Consider the following 21232-nt stretch of genomic DNA (forward strand, 5'->3'; position numbering starts at 1 on the left):
ACCTCACCCCCCACGCTCACTGACTCAGTGGTGCCCCCTCTCCTCCCCCGCCCCCGGCCTGGTGTAGATCATGCCGCCAGTGGCGGCCCTGACTGCCGAGGAAACGGTAGCCTAGGACAGTTGGCTGTTACGTGACACTGGTTCTCCCCGCGCCGCCTGACCCCTAAGACACAGGCACGTCCCCCGCCGCGTGAGGGGGTGGGGGAGTGGGCAGAGAACTCGGATCCACCTGGGAGGGGGGAGTGGAAGTTCCCGCCCCGGACAGCGGCGAGGCGGCAGCCACAGGTAAGCAGGGGGCGGGGGTGGGACGTGTTCCCGCGTCCCGGGGCACGGGGAGGGCACGGGGAGGGCGCGGGGACCCAGCGCCGGTGGGGACGCCGAGCCAGGTCTCGCGCCGAGCTGGGGGTCGCGCGCCCGCGGCGGCCGCGGTGGGGGAGGGGCGCGGAGGGCGCGCGGCGGAAGGGGGAGGGGCTGCCCGCGGTCCCCCGGCCGCGCGCCCTTCCGGTTCTCGCGCCTGGCGCGGCTGTTCCCCGTCGGTCGTCGGCCTCCGGTGCCTCCCGCCACCCCCCCCCCCCCACCGTCCCGCTCCGCACAACCAAAATAAGGCCGGAGACCTCCCGCCGGGGCTGGCTCTCGCCTCCGAAGCGGCCCCGCTGCGGCCCAAGGCGAGCGCCCTCCGCCGAAGGTCTCGGGGTCGGGCGGGGAGGGCGGCGTGGCCTTGGCCTCCGCGCCGTTTCCGCCCAGCTGCTCGAGGCCGGTTCTGTCCGCCGGGGAGCCCCGGCGTACGCGGCGTGCCTGGCCGGGCGGGCGGAGGGCCGGCGCCGCGCCGACCCGCAGGAGGCTTCCAGTCCGGCGGGGGGGTGGCGAGGACGCCGGCGCCCGGCACCGCGAGGGGACGCTGTAGCTGGTGGGCGAGGAAGGACAGCGTGCGGTGACCGCGGCCCCTCTGTTGGCGTCCGGACGGAGCCTCACCCGAGGAGACTGATTTTCTCGTGAATCGTGAATCTGAGCGTGGCACTTCCCGCCGCCGGCTACACGCCGGAGCGTGCGGCTTGATCGGCGTCAGATTTACCGTAGGTGTCACGTAGTGGCGATTTTGTTGGCCCCGGAGGAGCCGTGGGCCAGCGCGGGTCCCCTCGGCCATCAGAAAGGGCGTTCCTGTGAAACCTTTCCCTGGAAGAAGTGGCCCAAAGCGAAGATGCCATCACTGTTAATTCATACGGGGGGAAAAAAAAAAAAGAAAAGAAAAAAGTTCAGGGTTCTCAGACCCCGAAAAGACTTTCTCTCGGGCTTTTCTGATACCTCAGGACACCTCTCACTCACTGAACGGAGACCAAGCCGCGACGCCCGCGCGCGCACACGGTTCCAGGCTGTGGAGACTCGGTGCTGAGGGGCTGAGCGTAGTTGTGGGGGACGGAGCCTGGCAGCCCCGTCTGGCTGTTGGGGTCCGGGCCGCCCCTGTAACGGCTGGCTGCGAGACCGACCAACGCCGAATGCTGTGGTGACTCTTTGTTTTTTTTTTTCCTGAAAGTGAAAATCTCCTAAAGATTTCTTTCGGTTAGTGAAATCAGGTACCAGTGCAGGTTTTTAGTTACAGAGTGACGTGGTGTAACACGAATTTTCGAGAAGTGTGGGGGGATACCTGTGATCCCCGTTGAGCGTACCCTTCTGAGGCTCTTTCAGCGTAGATTTGACAAGCATCTTTGTCAGACAGGCCTAGGCTGTGGTGAGAGTTTGTATGCTGTGTTGGGTTATGTTTGCAGAATGCGTTTTTGTCTTGAGACTTTTGTTATCAACGGAAATAAATAACAGAAATAAAATGCTATTTTTCCTTGTAGGTTTTGTGATGCACCTCGGGGTCCCAGTTGGAATCAGTACAGTGGTCCTAACGCTCAATAGGTTCTCTTATTTGTAGTTATCCTTTAAGGTTTTGTTTGGTCTGTGGTACATCTGTACGCTACTACTGTATCACCAGTAGGTGGTAGTCCCGTCTAAAAATGCCTTTTCTTCGCTTGTTATCCTACTTAATGAATTTCTAACTGGAAAGTAGGATTCTTTTGGTGCCTGAACTCTCCTGATTCTAAAGCCAAGTTGAAGCAATTGTCTAAATATATTTTTTTGGCCATTATTTTTATCTGTAGCTAGACAAAGCCAACTAAACACATTGATTTATTCAACGTTAATAAGTGTGCAAGGTATTAGTGCTATTTTGGGAACAGGATATGGTCTTTGGCTCCCTAGAGCTTGCATTCTGGTGGCAAGACAGAAAACAGGCCATTACAATCCTGGGATAAGTGCCATGAGAAGAGGGGGCGACATGTGCCGTGGAGATATCGCCAGAGCCTCTCAACTAGTCTGCGGGAGTCGGGAAAGATTGCCTGGAAGAATAAATAACTCAAAGGCATAGGCCACCCGAAGAGAAGGGGAATACTGTTTGTGGCAGAGGGAATGGCGTATGTGAAAACCTGAAGGTAAGGGAAAGCAAGGCAGGCACAGGTGAAGATCTGATGGAAATTCAGTATGACGAATAGGAAGTTTTGAGAGGAGGTAGTTAGTTCACTTGTGGAAACGTCGAGCAAGAGGCTCCTTACCCTCAAGCTTATCATAGTTCAGTATTCTTGATAGGTGAGGAAACTAAGACCTTCATTCATCAAATGAGGATACCGTTTTTGTTGACGTTGATTGTTTACTGCATACATGAGGTTCTCTGTTGGGCACAGAGCATACATTCACATGATACAGGCCCTATCCTTAGACACCTTAAGACTGGGGGAAAGAACAACAACAAAAAAAGACTGGGGGAAACAGACATGCCAGTAAACACAGTCCAGAGTGTTAGGTGACCTCATTAGAAATATGTTCAGGGCACAAAGTAGGAAGGACCTGGAGCAGTTGGGAACTTAATGTTTGGGATGAACCTTGAAAAGAATAATAGGAGTTTGCCAGATGGATAAGTTGGCAATGTTAGAGGAAGAGGGAAGCATGGAATAAAAAAACCTGGATTTGGGGTTAAAATAGTTCTGGCTTCAGGTCTTGTATTCATATCTTACTGCGAGATCCATAGTTAAAGTGACAATTTCCTTGAGCCTCAATTTATACATCTCTCAATTAGGGAATCCAGAAAATGATATATAAAAAAGTTCTTTAGTGCTTAGAATACAATATTCCTTTCTGTGCAAGTTTTTTAAGAAGTACCATGTCTTTTACTTATATTCTTTATACGTCAACAAGATACAGCCTACTGCAGTTTCTCAGCCTCCCAAATTGGTTCCCCTTGATGGCACTTTTGAAGCTGTATTTGACTGTCCCTGTGACTCTGCCCTACTTAGGTTGTCTAATGTTAAGCTTCCATCTGCTGCCAGGAGCTACATTATTTTCATAGAAAATGCCTTTCTACACGTACAGTTTATTCTGCGTTGAGCCATTTTTTAACAGATTGTTAATCTTAACCTCAATTCTAGGAGTAATAGCTGAAAAAAGTGAGCCATGAAGATTATACTCAGACATTAAAAAATTTAGAGTATTGTTTATGATGAGATGTAACCATAAAGCTGTTTTCGTTTTTGGGGGAAAAAGCTGGTTTGTTGACTTCTCTAAAAAATTATAGAAAATAGGCTATCTTATTTTCCATAGGAAATGCAGTTGTAATAATTGTCCAAAGTCTTATTTGCTGACTGCAGTGGCTTTTACTAGGAAATGTGTATTGTTTTGTTGATTGTGTTAGTTTCCATTAGATATAGGATTTCTTAATGATACCGTTATGGAGGAAAAATCAGTGAGTCACAGTGAAACAAAAGTATCATTTCCAGTAATTTAATGAGGTTTTAAAAAACCTTTTATAGTTTCTTTCAGTGTTTTAGCACTATATTTTTTTTTCTTTTTTACATTATAATATATCTTCTGAAATGGAGTGTTAAAAAGGCATTTTTAGCCACCCAGCTGTCTCAGTCGATAGAATGTATGACTCCTGGTTTTGGGGTTGTAAATTCGAGCTCCATGTTGGGTATAGAGATTACTTAAAATCTTTTTTAAAAGGCACTTTCAACACAGACAGTATGTAGAAAATACAGAATTCTGAGTTTGGTGCTGTCTGTATGTTTAGTCTATGGGATTACACGTGTATTAGTGGAGATTAAAAATCACTGGGCTCTTCCTAAAGAAGGGACTATATGTAAGCTTACAAGCAGTTTGAAGAAACAACATAGGAAGCATTAGGTAAATTTGTTGAAATTCGAAGTTTTAAAATAATCATAGTTAAGTCATTGGAAAGATATTTACATCCACGTGATGGAAATGGAATTTATATTAAGAAATTTTATAGACTGGGACACCTGGGTGGCTCAGTTGATCAAGCGTCTGACTGATCTTGACCTGATTTTGGCTTAGGTCGAGGGCAAGCCCCCACATCGGGTTCTGCACTCAAAGGGGAGTCTGCTTAAAGATTCTTTCTCACCCTCTCTCTCTGCCCTTCCCCCTGCTCACACAAACACTTTGTCACTCTCTCTAAATAAAATCTTTTAAAAATATATATATATATTTTTAAAGATTTATTTACTCATGAGAGACATAGACTGAGAAAGAGAGGCAGAGAGAGAAGCAGGCTCCATGCAGGGAGCCCGATGTGGGACTCCATCCCAGGACTCCGGGATCATATGCTGAGCCGAAGGCATATGCTCAACCACTGAGCCACCCAGGCGGCCCTTCTTTTTAAGATTTTATTTGAGAGAGAGGAGCAGGCTCCCGGCTGAGTAGGGAGCCCAATGCAGAGCTCAGTCCCAGGACTCTAAGATCTTGACCTGAGCCAAAGGCAGATGCTTAACTGACTGAGCCACCCAAGCACTCCTACAACATTTTTTTTTTTTTTTTTTTTTTTAAGATTTTACTTATTTGAGAGAGAGCACTAGTGGGGAGAGGGGCCAAGGGAGAGGAAAAGGGACAAGAAGACTCCCTGCTGAGTGCAGAGCTCAGTGTGAGGCTAGATCCCAGGACCCTGAAATCATGACCTGAGCCAAAGTCAGACGTTTAACAGACAGCCACCCAGGCGTCCTTGTTTACAACTTTTTACAAGCTGTGAAAGAGAACTTCAGTCAGTTAAGTGTCTGCCTTCAGCTTGGGTCATGATCCCAGGATCCTGGGTTGGAGCCTCACATCAGGCTCTCCATCCACTGAGTCTGCTTCTCTCTCTCCCCCTCTGTCCTCTACCCTGCTTGTATTCTCTTTTGCGTGCACACTCTCTCTCAAAATCTTTTTTAAAAAGGCTAATGACATGGAGGGAAAAAAAATTAAAAGCACTCTATGTTTCAGGCAGTAACACCTTTTCTCGGTGGCTAAGAACAGTCGCTTTAATCTAGATGTTAAAAATGCATTTCTGTTTTCTGATCTCCAAAAAAAAAGGAGGGGGGAAAATATGTTGACTTAAACTTCACGGTTAAGTCAGTGATGGTAAGTAAAGGGCAAGTACCTAGTTGCCCTCCCACCTCTAAAAATTCTTGCAATTGTAATACCATACACATAACATAAAATGTTATATCTTAACCATTTCTAAGTATACAATTCAGTAGTGCTAAATGTATGAGATTGTTGAAGAGCCAATCTACAATACTTTTTTATACCCATTAAACAACTCCCTGTTTCCCCCGTCCTTTCAGCTCCTAGCAACCATTCTACTTCCTGTTTCTATGGGTTTAACTATTCTAGGTACTTATGTAAGTGAAATCATACAGTATTTGTCTTTTTTTTTTTTTTTTAAGATTTTATTTATTTGTTCATGAGAGACACAGAGGCAGAGACATAGGCAGAGGGAGAAGCAGGTTCCATGGAGGGAGCCTGATGCAGAACTTGATCCTGGGACTCCCGGGATCACGCCCTGAGCCGAAGGCAGACGCTCAACTGCTGAGCCACCCACGTGTCCCCAGTATTTGTCTTACTGTGGCTGGCTTACTTCATTTAGCATAATGTTCTCAGAGTTCAATTATGTAACATATGTCACAATTTTCTTTTTAAGGTTGAATAATATTCCATTTATGTATATACCACATTTTGTTTATCCATTCATCTCTATGCACACTTGCGTTGATACCACCTTTTGGCTATTACGAATAATGTTGCTGTGCACATGGGTGTGTAAATATATCTTTAAGACCCTGCTCTCAGTTTCTTTGAATAAATACCTAGATGTGGGATTTCTGGATCATATGGTAATTCTTTCTATCTTTAATTTTTTGAGTAGCTACCTGTTTCCCATAGTGGCTACATCATTTTTGCATCCCCAACTATAGTACTCAGATGTTCCAATTTTCCACATCTTCACCAATACTCATTTTCTGTTAATTTTTTTTAAATATTAGCCATCCTAATGGGTGTTGAGATGATCTCTCTCATTGTAGTTGAGATTTGCATTCCCTAATGATTAGATATTGAGCATCTTTTCATGCTTGCTGCCCAGTCCCCTTTTTTCTTTTTGTCTTTGTATGTAATCATAAAAACCTTAAATCCTACCCAAGTCTTTTAGCATTCTTTTTCTTTTTTTTAATATTTTTTTAAATTTTATTTATTTATGATAGTCACTGAGAGAGAGGCAGAGACATAGGCAGAGGGAGAAGCAGGCTCCATGCAGGGAGCCTGACGTGGGATTCGATCCCGGGTCTCCAGGATCGCGCCCTGGGCCAAAGGCAGGCACTAAACTGCTGCGCCACCCAGGGATCCCTAGCATTCTTTTTCTAAGTGGTTGTCCTCCTACTTGACATTCCATCTCTTATAAGTCATTTATTCTTATTTTTACCCAGTCTACATATCGTACAGTTGATATCTAGATCATCTAGTTGTTTAGAACATCTTTAGGTATAATTGTACTTATTTAGTTAGTTCAGCTTTTACTCAATGATTTCTCTATGTAGAACTGTATGTGTTATTAGAAACCTTCCTACACTAGAGAAGAATGTTTGTGTCCATGGATGGGAAGACTATCATACTTTTGAGTGAGATAACATTTGAAAATTTAGTCATAACTTTATATATATACATACATACACCATTTATTAAATTATAACATGTTCATGCAGATCAGAATTTTTATTTTTATTTTATTTTTTTAAAAGATTTTATTTATTCATTCATTCATGAGAGAGAGAGAGGGGCAGAGACACAGGCAGAGGGAGAAGCAGGCTCCATGCAGGGAGCCAGACTTGGGACTCGATCCCAGGTCTCCAGGATCACACCCTGGGCTGAAGGTGGCGCTAAACCGCTGAGCCACCAGGGCTGCCTGATCAGAATTTTTAAAATGTAAAAGAATACGCAAGGAAAAGTCCTTACTACCTATGTTCCATAGTTACCAATTCTCTTCCACAGAGGCAACCAAATTGCCAATTTTTATAAAACTATGCAGTAAATTATACATATTTTGTAGTGCTTTTTATTTGCCATTTCTTGAGATCTTTACAATTAGATCTCTACACAGAACAACATCAGAACATACTGAGTTTGGATAAAATGAGCTCAGCCCGTAGCAGAGAAAAACTTTGTCTTGTTCCTCTGAAAAAGTACATGTGTTAAGAAAAATATCTTAGGATTTCTCGAAAATGAAGTTAGAAAGCATCTTTTAACTGACTTTTTTTCCCTTATAGTTGATTATGGAAGATTCCCACAAGAGTAACACTTCAGAGGCAGCACCGCAACCTGGTTCAACAGTTCAGGGAGCTCATATTTCTCATATTGCTCAACAGGTAAGGCAGGAACCAGCCAAAATATTGAGCTAATTAGGAATATTTTGTGAAAAGGAATCAAGCAAAAAGAACTGTGTATGTATGAAAGGAAGGTGGATTTGATTTAAGCATCCTGTTGCAATCATTCAGTTTTCTTTTATAAAAAGTATATTTAATATTATTTTAATATTAAATACTTTTAAAAACTTGTGGATTTCATTTTATATGGTAAATGATTTAGACTTTTTTCAGACTGATTTTGTTGCTGCATAAGAAAAATGAAAAATTATTTGTCTCTCTGAGCTAATTTGAAACAAATAGTTTCAAGAGGCAAACCATCCTAAGAGTGGGGGTAAAAAAAAAAAAAGAAAGGGCAAACCATCTTTAGTTCAGTAGATTTATTGTGGATATATAGGAAATCTTTTTGCTGAACTGGAAACTAGGCCTGTATGTTAGAGCATTTAAATTGATAGGTTTGTATATTACAGAACTGATATTTTATAAATTTCAAATGGTCTGATCCATGTACCTGACCCACTTCAAGGAAAACAGCTGACTGTATTTGTTACCAGTGATAAGACTTGAACTTTCAAACAAAAACTAGAATTTGGAAAACTTGTATTCACCATTATGAGCCTGACAGTTTCCCAGTAGTTATAGACTTTTTAGTTACAAAATTGTGCTACAAAATCTTACTTGGGTATAAGATTCATTCAGAGTGCAAGGTAGACCAAAGCATTTTAACGTTAACAGAATATATAATAACATTAAGATTGTACATTAAACCAATCTTTAAGAGACTACAGCTTGTTTAAGTTTTGATATGGTATCAAAGAAAGAATATCCACAATTATCTGAAAAGACTATTAAAAAAAGCCCTCCCTTTTCCGACTACATATGAGACCAGACTTTCTTCATATATCTCAGCCAAAACAACATATGGCAACATATATAAGGTAAAAGCAGGTAAAATAATTCAGCCATTTTTTATTAACTCAGACATTAATTTGCAGAAATGTAAAACAATGTCATTCTTTCACTAATTTGGGGGAGGGGAAGCTTAGTTATATAATTGAAAACTTGATTTATATTAATGTGTAATAGATCTACATTACATCAAAATGAACTGTTAAATATTTTTAAAATTTCTTTCAATTTTGAATGTGCTAGTAGATTAAAAGCCAACATAAATAAAAATTCTTTGGGGTCCTCAATAATTTATATACGTGTAAAAGGATCTTGAAACCAAAAAATTTGAGAAACAGGGCCTTAAAGGAATTAATCCTTCAAGCTTGACACATACTTCTTTATTATTTGGCTATATCTGTGTAGAATGATGGTGTCTTCTCCATATGGTGCTGGAAAAACAATCATGGAGTCTTTCAGCTCTCTTTCTGTTAATAGAGCCCTCCACAGAAATGTTTAAATTCACTTGGCTTATGTGTGTAGTTCTGTTATTTTGGTTAGATGTGAATGTTTCCAAAGTTTCCTTAGAAGCATGTTTACAGTGAGGTGTAGAATAAGTACATTTCTAAGTGGTAAGTAATTTTGTAGTGATTTAGAAAAATAATGTCACTGACTTTATGTCCAAATTCTTGTGGTTTGATTACTTTATTAGACTCTAAATATTATAAGGAAATAGCATTTAATACAGTAATATTTATTCAGTCATTCAGTATAAGCTAGGGACATAGCAGTAAACAGAAGTCTCAGCTCTTAGGAAATTTACTTCTAATTTTGAGGAGACAGAAATAAACATATCAGTTCATATATGTTCTGTGGGGACTAATAAAACAGTAAGAGGGTTGGGGAATTGGTGAGGACAGGTGGAGTTGCCTTTTTATATAAAGTGGGCAGAGAAGTCCCATTAGTGGAAGGAACTCTTCATTTACATGAATTAACAGTTGTAAGACACTGAGACTATGTATGCTTGGCATGGTTAAGGAACAGCACAGGGGCTGGTGTGATGGGAGACAGACAGAATGAGGGGAGAATTATATAAGACGAGATAGAGAGGTTTTGGGTGGGAAGGAGAGTGCCAGATAAGGTAGGCCTTTTATGTCACTGTAGAGCTTTTGGCTTTTAATCCGGGTGAGATGGGAATCCTTTGGAGTGTTTTGAGTAAAAACCTTATCTGATATTTTAATAGGATCATTTTGTTTGCTTTGTGGAGTAGAAGCAGGAAAACCAGTTAGGGTGCTGTTACAGTGATGTGCATGAGAGGTGATATTGGCTTGGACCAAGGTGGTAGCAGTGCTGGTGGTGAGATAAAGTTAGATTCTGGATATAATTTGGTTGTAGAGCCAACAGTGTTTACTTTAGAAATAGATGTGGGTTTTAGAGAAAAAAATAAGTTAAGATAGACCCTACAGTTTTTGGCATAACTGTAGGAATAGAGTTGCCATGTACTAATAAGATGGACAATACTTGAATATGTTTTTCTTCTCTTTTGGTGGGAGTATTCGCAATCAGGAATTTGGCTTTTAGGCACGTTATGTTGGTAATGCTCTCTGTATTAGTTTTCGGTGCTACAAAACAAATTACCACAAATTTAATGGCTCATGACAACACATGTTACCACAGTGTCTGTGAGAGCAGAAACTTTGCTAGGTTCTCTGCTTTGATATTTCAAGTTTCAACCAAGGTATTGGCTTGGGCTGGGTTCTTATCTCTGGATTAGACTGGAGAAGAATCCACTTCCAACTTCACACAGATTGTTGGCAGAATTCATTTTGTTGCAGCTGCAGGACTGAGAGCTTCAGTGTTTTTGTTGGCTGGAGGCCACCCTCAGATCTTAGAGGTCATCTCCAATCCATTGCCATGTGGCCCTCCCCATAAGCAGTTCACAGCATCGCAGCCTGCTCTGTTAAGTCCAGCAAGAGGGTAAGAGTGAGTTAGCTAGCAAGACACTCTTTTTTTGTTTGTTTTTTAAAAAGATTTTATTTATTTATTCATGAGAGACAGAGAGGCGCAGAGACCTAGACAGAGAGAAGCAGACTTCTCTCGCAGGGAGCCTGATGCTGGACTTGATCCCCAGAGCTGGGATCATGCCCTGAGCCAAAGACAGACGCTCAACTGCTGAGCCACTGGGGATCTACCTAGGCATCCCTACCAAAATAGTCTTATATAATACCATATAACATAATCAAGGGAATTATATCCCATTTCTTTTCTGTAAAATGCAACATAATCATGGGAATGACATCACTACTCAAGGATTCTGTATTTGCAGATTTGCCTACTTGATAAAATTTATATATAATCCCAAAATCAATCCAGCACTTCGGTGATCATTCGTGGACATGCCCAGGGTGTTGAAAAATTGGTGTCACTTGATCTACACCTTTCCAGGTGACATTGAACAAGGCACCAGGTCGTCTTATTTTAGCTCCCAAACTGTAAATAGTTCCTTTTGTGTGGTCTAATTAGTGGCATATTTTTTGCATTTTTGTGCTTTTTGTTTGGTGATTTTGCTGTTTAAAATGGCCTCCCAGGTATAGTGTTGCGTGCCAGGAGGAGAAAATACATGTGTTAGGTAAGTTTTGTTCAAATATGTGTTGTAGTGCTGCTGTCCATGAGTACAGTATTAATGAATTAGCAATATATATACTTTAAAAAGGTATATTTAAACAGAAACACTTAAAACAAGGTTATATATTGACCAGTTGATGAAAATAATGTGCCTAAAGGCTTGCAGGAACCTAACTCCATCCATAGCCCCCCCCCCCCCCCCCGCCCCAGAGCAGTGGTTTAGTATTTGCTAATTACATGTACATGCAACTTTATAGAGTATCACTACCACAAATAACAAGAATTGACTATTTAGCAACATGGAGTTTATTGACAGCCTTGACAAGAACTATTTTAGTGGGAGTAGAAATAAAAATCTAATTAGGCCCAAGAGAGCATGGAAAAAGGGGGGAGAGGATAGACACTCATTGACAACAAAATGAATGGACAACTCCTTTGAGGAGTTTGGTGGCAAAGGAGGCTAAGGAATGAAGTTGCGGGAGAGAGTTGTAGGTCATTGAAACTTTACTTTTTTTTTTTTTTTTTTAAGATTTTATTTATTCATGAGAGACACAGAGAGAGAGAGAGGCAGAGACACAGGCAGAGGGAGAAGCAGGCTTTCCACAGGGAGCCCAACTTGGAACTCAATCCCAGGTCTCCAGGATCACACCCTGGGCTGAAGGCAGTGCTGAACTGCTGAGCCACCCGGCCTGCCCTGAAGCTTTACTTTTATTATTATTAAATATGGGAGGAATTAACAGCCTGTTGGTATACCAGTGGGATAGATGCAGTAGAAAGCGGAAAAATTGGGATCCCTGGGTGGCGCAGCGGTTTAGCGCCTGCCTTTGGCCCAGGGCGCGATCCTGGAGACCCGGGATCGAATCCCACATCGGGTTCCCGGTGCATGGAGCCTGCTTCTCCCTCTGCCTGTGTCTCTGCCTCTCTCTCTCTCTGTGTATGTGACTATCATAAATAAAAAATTAAAAATTAAAAATTAAAAAAAAAAAGAAAGGGGAAAAATTGATGATAGAGGAAAGGAGAGGGACATTCTGGAATGATGTCCTTGAGGAGAGGAGGGAACGAGATTTAATTTATAAGTGGAAAAATATATTTTACGTGAACACAGTATATCATTCACAGAAAGTAAATACAGGTTAGGTGGGAAGATTGGAGAGGAGACACTCCAAAAGTTTTCTCTCAATAATTTCTTTGTTTTTCAGAGAAATAAAATGCTTTGAGAAGATAAGGAAGGAGGAGAAAGTATGAAATAGTCTCCCAGGATAGTAGGAAATGTAAGTGGACTAGGGATATGTATAACAGGATTGCTGGAGAGCATGAACAGTCCACTTGAGGTTTGATCATGAGTTTAAAGTGAGACTGTTAAGTTCAGTTATGTGTTTTTCTCCAGTCTGATTCAAGTATAGTTTGCATCCAGGTTACAAGCATAGTGAAGGGGAGTTAACAGGATTGATTTTTAGTTAAGGGACTATAATGAGCAAGAAAAGGTACGGACATTGATGTTGTGTGTAATAATAGTGATTATGATGCTCGGCCACAAAATTTAAGGTATATAAGGAAGAAAGTGGGGACTTGATGGGATCAAAAGCAGGGAAAAAAATACTAGGCTCAATGAATTGATTATAGGTTCCTGTGGAGTCCAAGAATTGTTGAAAGTCAAAATAGTAGAGGTGATGAGTTGGAAATAGGTGATAATCAGAGGGATACTTGAATTTGAGATTATGGAGAGGTACATTTATTGACAATGATAAAATTTAATTAAGTGGTTCTCAACTGGAGTATACTAACTTCCTACTGAGATGTCTGAAAATGTGTGTGTGTTTGAGGGTGGGGAGGGTGACACTGATTTTCAATGGACAGGAACCAGAGATGCTAAATGTTTTGCATTGAGCAGGATATTCTTGGACATGGAAGAATTGTCCTCCCCAAAATCCCTGTGTAGAAACCTTGTAGGGTATGACAACAGGAGCAGGTAACTGAGGAGGGTGGAAGACAGGGCTTTGGAGAGTAAAAGGCAGGGGCCTGGTTATAGAAGATTACTGGATGTTGCATATTGAAATCACACAAATCATATCTGGAGTGGTATTAGAATAAGTTGGTTTGGCTGCTAATATCTTAAAGAAGTGAGAGAGAATATAACTACCCTAAGGACAGTCTGCTGTTATGAACCTTGAAGTTGGGAGCTTCTAGGGGAGGACTTTGAAGGGACATTGGTCTAGAACGACCAATGAAAAGCAAAGGAAACGCACACCCTATCTGTAGACTCATGGTATGAGTGCAGGAGAGAACTATAGGGGAGGCAGTTTTCTTTAGAAGAGCTGAAGTTGGGATCACTGAGTGGCTCAGCGATTTAGTGCCTGCCTTCGGCCCAGGGCGTTATCCTGGAGTCCTGGGATCGAGTTCCGGCATTGGGCTCCCTGCATGGAGCCTGCTTCCCCCTCTGCCTGTGTCTCTGCCTCTCTGTCTCTCTCTCTGTGTCTCTCATGAATAAATAAATAAAATCTTAAAAAAAAAAAAAGATTAAGAGGTGAAGTTCAATTATGGCAGCAAGGTGAAGGGGAGGGACTTAGTACTTGTTGAATTTCATTTAATTCCAAATTATATGTAGATTGAGAGGCAGACGGTCTTGCTCAATGAAAAGAATGATGGAAGCAGTCAGAGGACCTGGTCTGAACCCTTATTTTGTCACTAGTGACACAAGAACATTAAGTCACTTATTTAGACTTGATGTTCATCATCTAGTATTAAGTGTCAGACTTGGCAATCTTTAAGGTCTTTTCCAGCTCATAACTTTCAGTAATTCTCATATTGTAGAGAAATTTATATATTTTAATCAGGTTGAATAGAGAAAATAAGATAATAGTAACAAATAACATTTATTGAGTGTCCACCGTGTACCTGGTACATTTCTAAGCATTCAACATGTTATAATGCCTTCAAACCTCATGTCAACCTACTGTACTTTTATAACTCCCATACAATAGAAGTGATTTGAATTCCAGCAGTTTGACTTCTGTCACAATTTGGGTTTCCTAGGAAGTGGACTGTGAGATGTAAATTAGTATGCAGGAGGTTTATTAGGGAGTCCTCTTGGGATTATCACTTGTGAAAAGTAAAGAAAAGAGAAGGAAGCAGGATTGGGTAGAAGTAGAAGTGGGACTGTGATTCAGTCTCAGTGAAGGCCTCAACTGACCCCATATAAAACTTGGAAGCTGAGAAAGCTCTTCAGAATAGGGGGAAGGGGCCAACCAGGCCTTTATATCCCAGCACCAGTCATTAGATCTTGACTGACCTGGGAAGGGGTGTGTGTGACCCTTGACAAGGTGACTCATCAACCAAGGCAATCCCAAAGAGTGCTGACAACTGAATGCTGCCAGCGTTTGGAGAATAAGTCTTTTACTAGTGAAATGGGATCTGCAGGTTGCATCAGAGTGCTCACTACAACTCTATAGAGTCCGTGGGCATCAGTCCTTTGTTGCCTGCAGGCAGAGTATGAGGATAGTGGAAGAAATTACAAATAGGCTTGGCTCCAAAACACTTTTCAAACAGCTTGATCTTCATGCCATTCATATTTTTTAAGGTTTTATTTTTAAGTAATCTCTGTACCTCAGTGTGGAGCTTGAACTGAAAACCCCAAGATCAAGAGTCACATGCTCTACCAACTGAGCCAGCAAGGTGCCCCCATGTCGTTCATATTTTTGACATGGAGACTTAACTCCGGGATCATCCAGGGATAAGCTAAGAATGTATATGTGTGCATCGGTGCCTTTGATAATCCTTTCTTACCTGGAGATACTCTATCTAACATCTTGGACATTCTAGGTCATCTGGGTTTCACTTTTTGGTAAAGAAAGATTCTCCTATAGGGTAACTTAGAAATAAATCTAGGTGAGTTTATTTGGATCTTTCCAGCATGGATGGCATGGAAGAGTAGAAGAATGATTTTTCTTTTTCATTCACTTAACATAGACTTTCACAGAGCCAAGTTTTAAATTTTGACTAGGTCCAGTTTATCAAGTTTTCCTTTTATGTATTATACTTTTGGTGTCTTAAGAATTCTCTGGTAGTCCTAAATTTCAAAGATTTTTTGTTTCTTCCTAGAAGTTTTATAGTTTTGTGTTTTACATTTAAGTCCATGATCCATTTTAAGTTAATTTTTGTATAGATTTGAAAGTTTTTTTGTGGGGGGTATGAGGGGGTGCTATCTCTGGATGTACAACTGCTACAACACTACAGCATTACTTTTGCAGCTTTGTCAGAAATTATTCGGGCATATTCATCTATTTCTGCTTCTCTATTGTGTTCCATAGATCTATGTGCTATCCCTCTGTCAGTACCATGCTATCTTGACTACTATGTATAGTAATCCTTGACATCTGGAAGAAAGATTACTCCCATTTTATTCTTCTTTTTCAAAGTTGTTTTAGGGCCTTTCCTTTTCCATATAAATTTTTGCAATAAGCTTATTTGTGTCTACAAGCCAACATATCAGTTTGAAGAGAACCAGTATCTTAGTGAATCTTTCGGTCCTTGAATATAGTAAATCTCTTCAATTATTTAATCTCCTTTGCTTTCCTTCCATAGCATTTTGTTTTTCCAGCATACAGATCCTGTATATGTTTGTTAGAATTATACCTAAGCATTTCATTTTCTTTGAAACAATTGTAAATAATACTGCATATTTTCTTTGGACCTGTTGTAAATGATACTGTCTGTGTTAATTTTCGATTTTACTTGTTAGGGTATAGAAATGTAATTGATTCTTGCTTATTGATCTTATTATACCTTGTAACATTAGTTTTAGGAGTGATGATTTTTTTCTTTGCTTTAGTTTTGTTTTTAGTATTTCTTGTGATATTCTACGTAAACAGTCATGTGATCTGCAGATAGAGATGGCTTTTTTTCCAGTTTTATTCCAGTTCAGATTTATTCCGATCATTTACAATACATGTTTTTCTTGCCTTATTGCACTGTTAAGAACTCACAGAGCTATGTTGAATAGAGTGGTAAGAATGAGCATCTTTTCTTTCTACCCAGTCTTGAAGGAAAGACATTCGTTAGTCTGATGTTAGCTGTAGGGGTTTTTTTTTTTAGCTGTAGGTTTTTAAAAAAAATGCTCTGTGAGTTTGAGAAAGTTCCCTCTGTTCGTAGTTTTTTGAGTTTTTCCATTCCATGAGATAAAATATCATGAAATGAGATTCTTCTGCATCATTTGGTGTGCAGCCGTGATTTTTTTTTTCTTCTGATGGTGATGTGGTGGATTACATTGATTTTTAAGTATCAAAGCAGCTTTGCATACCTGAAATAAATAGCAGTTGGGCCATCGTGGTATATTCTCTTTTTATGTAACTAGATTCTGTTTGCTAATACTTTGTTGAGGATTTTGCATCTAAATTCATGAGATATTGGTCTGTGTTTTTTTTTTTTTTTTTTTTTTTTTGTAATGTCTTGGGCCTCGTAAAACAAGTTGGGAAATATTCCTTTCTCTTCTCTCTCCTGGAAGAGATTTCCTTTAAATGTTCGACTAAACTCTCCAGTGAAACTGGGGCCTGGATTTTTTTTTTTTTTTTTTTTTTTTTTAACAGGACTATTCAGGCTGTTTTATCATAGCTGAGTTTGGGTAGTTTGTGGTTTTCAAGAAATTGATGCATTTCTTCTGAGTTGTCAAATTTATGAATGAAGAGCTGTTCATAGTATTACCTTTTTAACCCACTTAATGGCTGTAGGGTCTGTTGACCTTAAAAAACTGTCAGTTACTTTACCAGTGAAAATAAAGTTTATTCAGGAATAACAGAAAATTGCAATTCGGGGCATGCAAGCTATGGCAAAAAACGATAAGTCCCACAAACAAAGGAGAGGAATGTTATTTTATGGAGAAGAAGGAGGAGGGAGTTGGAAGTGGTTATTTTGAAAGAAAGTCCATTGGAGGAAAGTGCAAGTTCAAGGTGATAATTGTTTCTCATTGGGTGAGTTGCAGGGCTAGTCAGTTTCTTATAGGAGGTGCAATGTACATCTTTGCCTTTTAGGGCCTGTAATTGAGTCGTTCCTGTTAACTATTCTTTTGGAGTTTAATTGTGGCTGAGTGGTAGGGCTTACCCCTCTGGCCTCCCAACTCCACTTTAGTGAGGTTTCCCTTTATTTTTATATTTTCCCCTTTTGATCAAGATCTTTCTCTGAAAGCATAGCTGATCAAAAGTCAGGTTTTCTTAATTCAGAAACCTTTTATCCCTCAGTGCCAGGAAAGACCTTTCTTGGTTGTCATGTCCCATATCAGATGGAAAGTGCATAGCAATTGGAAACCAGCTGAGTTCACATTTGAGTAACAAGGAAGGTTATGAGGGAGAACTCTCAGACACTTCCCACCTTATAGTCTATACTTACTAAGATGGTAAGCACTGAAGATTATTTCCTTATTGGGAAGATCATTTTTACAAAAGTTTGATAGGCAACAAATACAGAAACTAACAGGACAACTCCAAATTGTGTGATGGTTCTAAACTGAGATCCTAGATCTGAAAGTAGCCAACCAGAAATATTTATTGGCACTTATCCCAACTTAGGGGAAAAAACCTGAAGTTGTGTATGCCTCCTAGAAGTCACCACTTAAAGCTGCCATGAAAGCAGAATAGTGAATATAGATAGCAAGAACACACTGAAAGAATTAACTGAGTACATTTGGGAAGATATATTGCAGGTATAAATATGAAGCAAAAGCTGATGAACTTTTTGCAGAACAGCAAAACCTCAAAGACATTTTAAAACAGCCTTGTTATCTTGAAAGAACTATTTGGAACCAAATGTATTAGAGTTGTGGTAAGGTTGCAAATTCAGAGACCGTGAATTTGGATAAGAATCCAGAGTCAGTTAATAGTTCAGATGAAAGAAAGACTTTTGTTGAATTCAGAACCCTTTTAGAAGAAGCAAGTGAAAAATTAATTTGTCATGGGATCACAATGATGCTGTTTCTGAAAGTTCATAGTCAAAAGAAGAGGTTCCCTCCTCCCATCCCCAACACTTAATAAGGGTTTAGGAAATACCGACAAGGACATTCATTGTCTTTCCACAATGAGAAGAAGCGACAGTGAGAAAAAGGTACACAGGCCTGGTACAGACATCTTGGGAAAGCTGTCTTGTCAGATGTCGTCTGCTTTAGTTCCCAGAAATCTTTACTTCCAGGTCACCAGGCAGCGGCAGGGCCAGTCAGGGTTTGGCATTTTCTTTTTAGATGGGTCACATGAATCCAAGAGTCTGTTTCTTAGAGTTTGGTGACACAAAGGTGGGTTAGTAAGTGGTAAGGCCATTTCCAGCAAGGTTGAAGAGTCTTTCTTTTTTTTTTTTAAGATTTATTTTTATTTATTTATGATAGACCTACAGAGAGAGAGAGAGAGAGAGAGAGAGAGAGGGGCAGAGACACAGGCAGAGGGAGAAGCAGGCTCCATGCCAGGAGTCCGACGCGGGATTCGATCCCGGGACTCCAGGATCGCGCCCTGGGCCAAAGGCAGGCGCGAAACCGCTGAGCCACCCAGGGATCCCCCTGAAGAGTCTTTCTTGAGGTGTTTTTTTCCCTAGATGAAATCTGGTTGCAAGGTGTGGCGCTTAAGGTTTTCATATTTCAGGAGCTCATGGTGAAGATTACTCTACCACAGCATGGCTATTTTTAGTAGAAGCAATTAGATCTTTAGAATAGTGGAGTATATCTCCTTTTATCAACTGTGGGTCAGAGGAGGCAGGGGCCAAGTGTATTAAAGTCCAGCGACTATCTCAAAAAGGGAGAATCTGAGTTTCATAGGCAGTGGATCTGAAACATGGAAGGACTAACAGCAGCACTGCTATCCAGGGTATTTGGAGGGTCTCCGCGAATTTTGCCAGTTGAGTCTTACTAGTGACATTTATGTTTGACTAACCTGGAGGATTGAAGATGGTATGCACAATGAAGGGTTGTAAAACTGGCCAAACAGCACAGACTTGTTGAAGCACCCGACTGGAAAAGTGGGTTTCCCAGTCACTATGAAGTTCACAGAAAAGTTCTCCAGGTAGGGATAATAATCTTTTCTATCAGAATTTTAGGCACAGAAAAAAACACTGGCCTGTCTACAAGGAAAAGCTTCGGTCCACTAAGAAGGCATGCAAACCATAACTAAATTGTCATACTTTTGTCCATGAGACAGGGAAAGCTGTATGAAATCCATTTGTGCAAATAAGTTTCCCTCTCAATTGTAGCTTTGGACAGGCAGAACAAGTGAGGATAGATGCTTTTTATAGCCTTATTAGTATTTCCCCACCAATACTGGTTCATGAAGGATACCATTTTGTCAGTAGACCAATAGTTTAATGCATGCACACTAGTAAGTGGGAACTTTAGAACTTTTGGTAGGACCAGATTGTTATTTGGTCCAAACCAGCATTCTTTCTATCAAAGGAACAATTACTGGATCTCCAATATTGTTTTTCCCTCTCTTGGGCTAATTGTTGGGTATCTCTTATTAGTTTTCCCAAATGATAATTTGGGAGAACATCCTTTTGGACCATGACAGAGGTTTGGCTGTTGGTTTCCTTGAGAGCTGAGTTTTTGGTGGCAGTATCAGCAAGGTTTACTTTGGGACTCAGGGAGTTGAGTCTGGAATGCCCAGGAACCTTAATAATAGAGCAGCTGGCAGAAGTATGGCATCTAGTAAATTTTGGGGCATAAGAGCCATTTTTAATTTTACCCCTATTGGAAGTAAGGAAACCTCACTGTTTCCATAACATTCCAAAGGCATACTGACTGTGGGTGTAAATGTTTGCAGTTTTACTCTTGGCCAGTGTACTAGCCTCAGTAAGGGGATATAATTCAGCCTGTTGAGTATCCAGCAGTAAAGGTGCTGCCTCAGTGACTTCAAAAGTAGTTGTAGTTGCATACCTAGCATGATATTTAGCATTTTCATCCTGTAAATAGGAACCATCAGTAAACCATTAAAAATCTACAGTAGTTAGGGGAGTTTTGTGTAAATTTTCACAAAGAGTCAAAAGATGATCTGTCAGTCTTAAATAGTCAGGAGGGGTTTCGCCAGTGAAGGAGGGGAGAAGACTAACAGGGTTAAGGTTATTGCAGCAAGAAAGAGTTCTATGAGGAGCCGTTGGCAGCAGAATGTCATAGAGGGTAAGTTGACTAAGAAGTGCTGTGTGTGAAGAGAATTTGGGAGGGCCTTTGCTGCATGGAGCACAGAGGGCTAAAGGGGATCCTAGGGTTATTTCTTCAGTGGCTTTAACTTGAAGTGGCAGGAATGGCTGTGAAGCAAAGGGGACAGCCTCATACCACAGGGTCTAGTTGTTGGTCATAATATGCTGTGAGTTGATGGTGGTCCCCATGCTTTTAGATGAGGACATTCCCTTCCCTCTTACTTGAAAAGAGGAGAAAGGGAAGTTGATATACGTGCTGCCAAAGGGAGTAATTAGGATGTCTGAGGGCAGAGCCTTTATTAGGCTTTAAAGTCTCAAAAGCTGGGGTGCCTGGGTGGCACAGTCAGTTGAGCATCCGACTCTTGGTTTTGGCTCGGGTTGTGATCTCAGGGTCCATGAGCTCAAGCCCTGTGTCAAGCTCCATACTCAGTGCAGTCTGCTTAGGATTCTCTCCCCCTCTCTCTGCCTAACTCCCCTGTGTGCACACGTACTCACTCTCTCTGTCTCTCTCTCAAATAAGTAAATCTTAAAAAAAAAAAAAAAAAAAGACAAACCTGTTAAAGTCTTAGAAGCTATGTTTCTTGATCTTTCTAAATAATAGCATCAGCTTTGTCATTTTTTAGTAAAGCATACAGAGATTGAGCCATAAAAAGTAAGTTTGGAATACAGTTTCAACAGTAGCCAGCCAGTCCAAGGACCTTGTAATTGGTGTGTAGTTTTAGGTATTGGAAAGTTCAGGATACCCTGATGCCTTCCTGGATCCAAATGTGGACCTTCTTCCAAGATCAGGTGCTTTATGTGTCAAATCTGAATTTGAGCAAACTACAATTTTTTTGGAGATTTTA

General features: G+C 41.0%; 1 protein-coding gene across 3 annotated transcripts in view; it reads left to right on the forward strand.

Moving 5' to 3' along the window:
• ATF1 (activating transcription factor 1) overlaps positions 1 to 21232 on the forward strand; it is a 74288-nt gene continuing 53056 nt past the window's right edge. The window contains exons 1-2 of one of the 3 annotated variants that reach the window (XR_005380146.1): positions 1 to 285; positions 7623 to 7721. Coding sequence is in view for 2 of the 3 variants with exons in the window: in XM_038577659.1 (XP_038433587.1) it covers positions 7629 to 7721 (93 nt within the window). In the remaining variant the exon portion in view is untranslated. The remainder of the gene's footprint in view (positions 286 to 7622; positions 7722 to 21232) is intronic. The other 2 variants (XM_038577659.1, XM_038577660.1) reach the window with 2 other exon arrangements.

The sequence above is a fragment of the Canis lupus genome, chromosome 27 (genome assembly GCF_011100685.1).
Source record: "Canis lupus familiaris isolate Mischka breed German Shepherd chromosome 27, alternate assembly UU_Cfam_GSD_1.0, whole genome shotgun sequence".
NCBI lineage: Eukaryota > Metazoa > Chordata > Mammalia > Carnivora > Canidae > Canis > Canis lupus.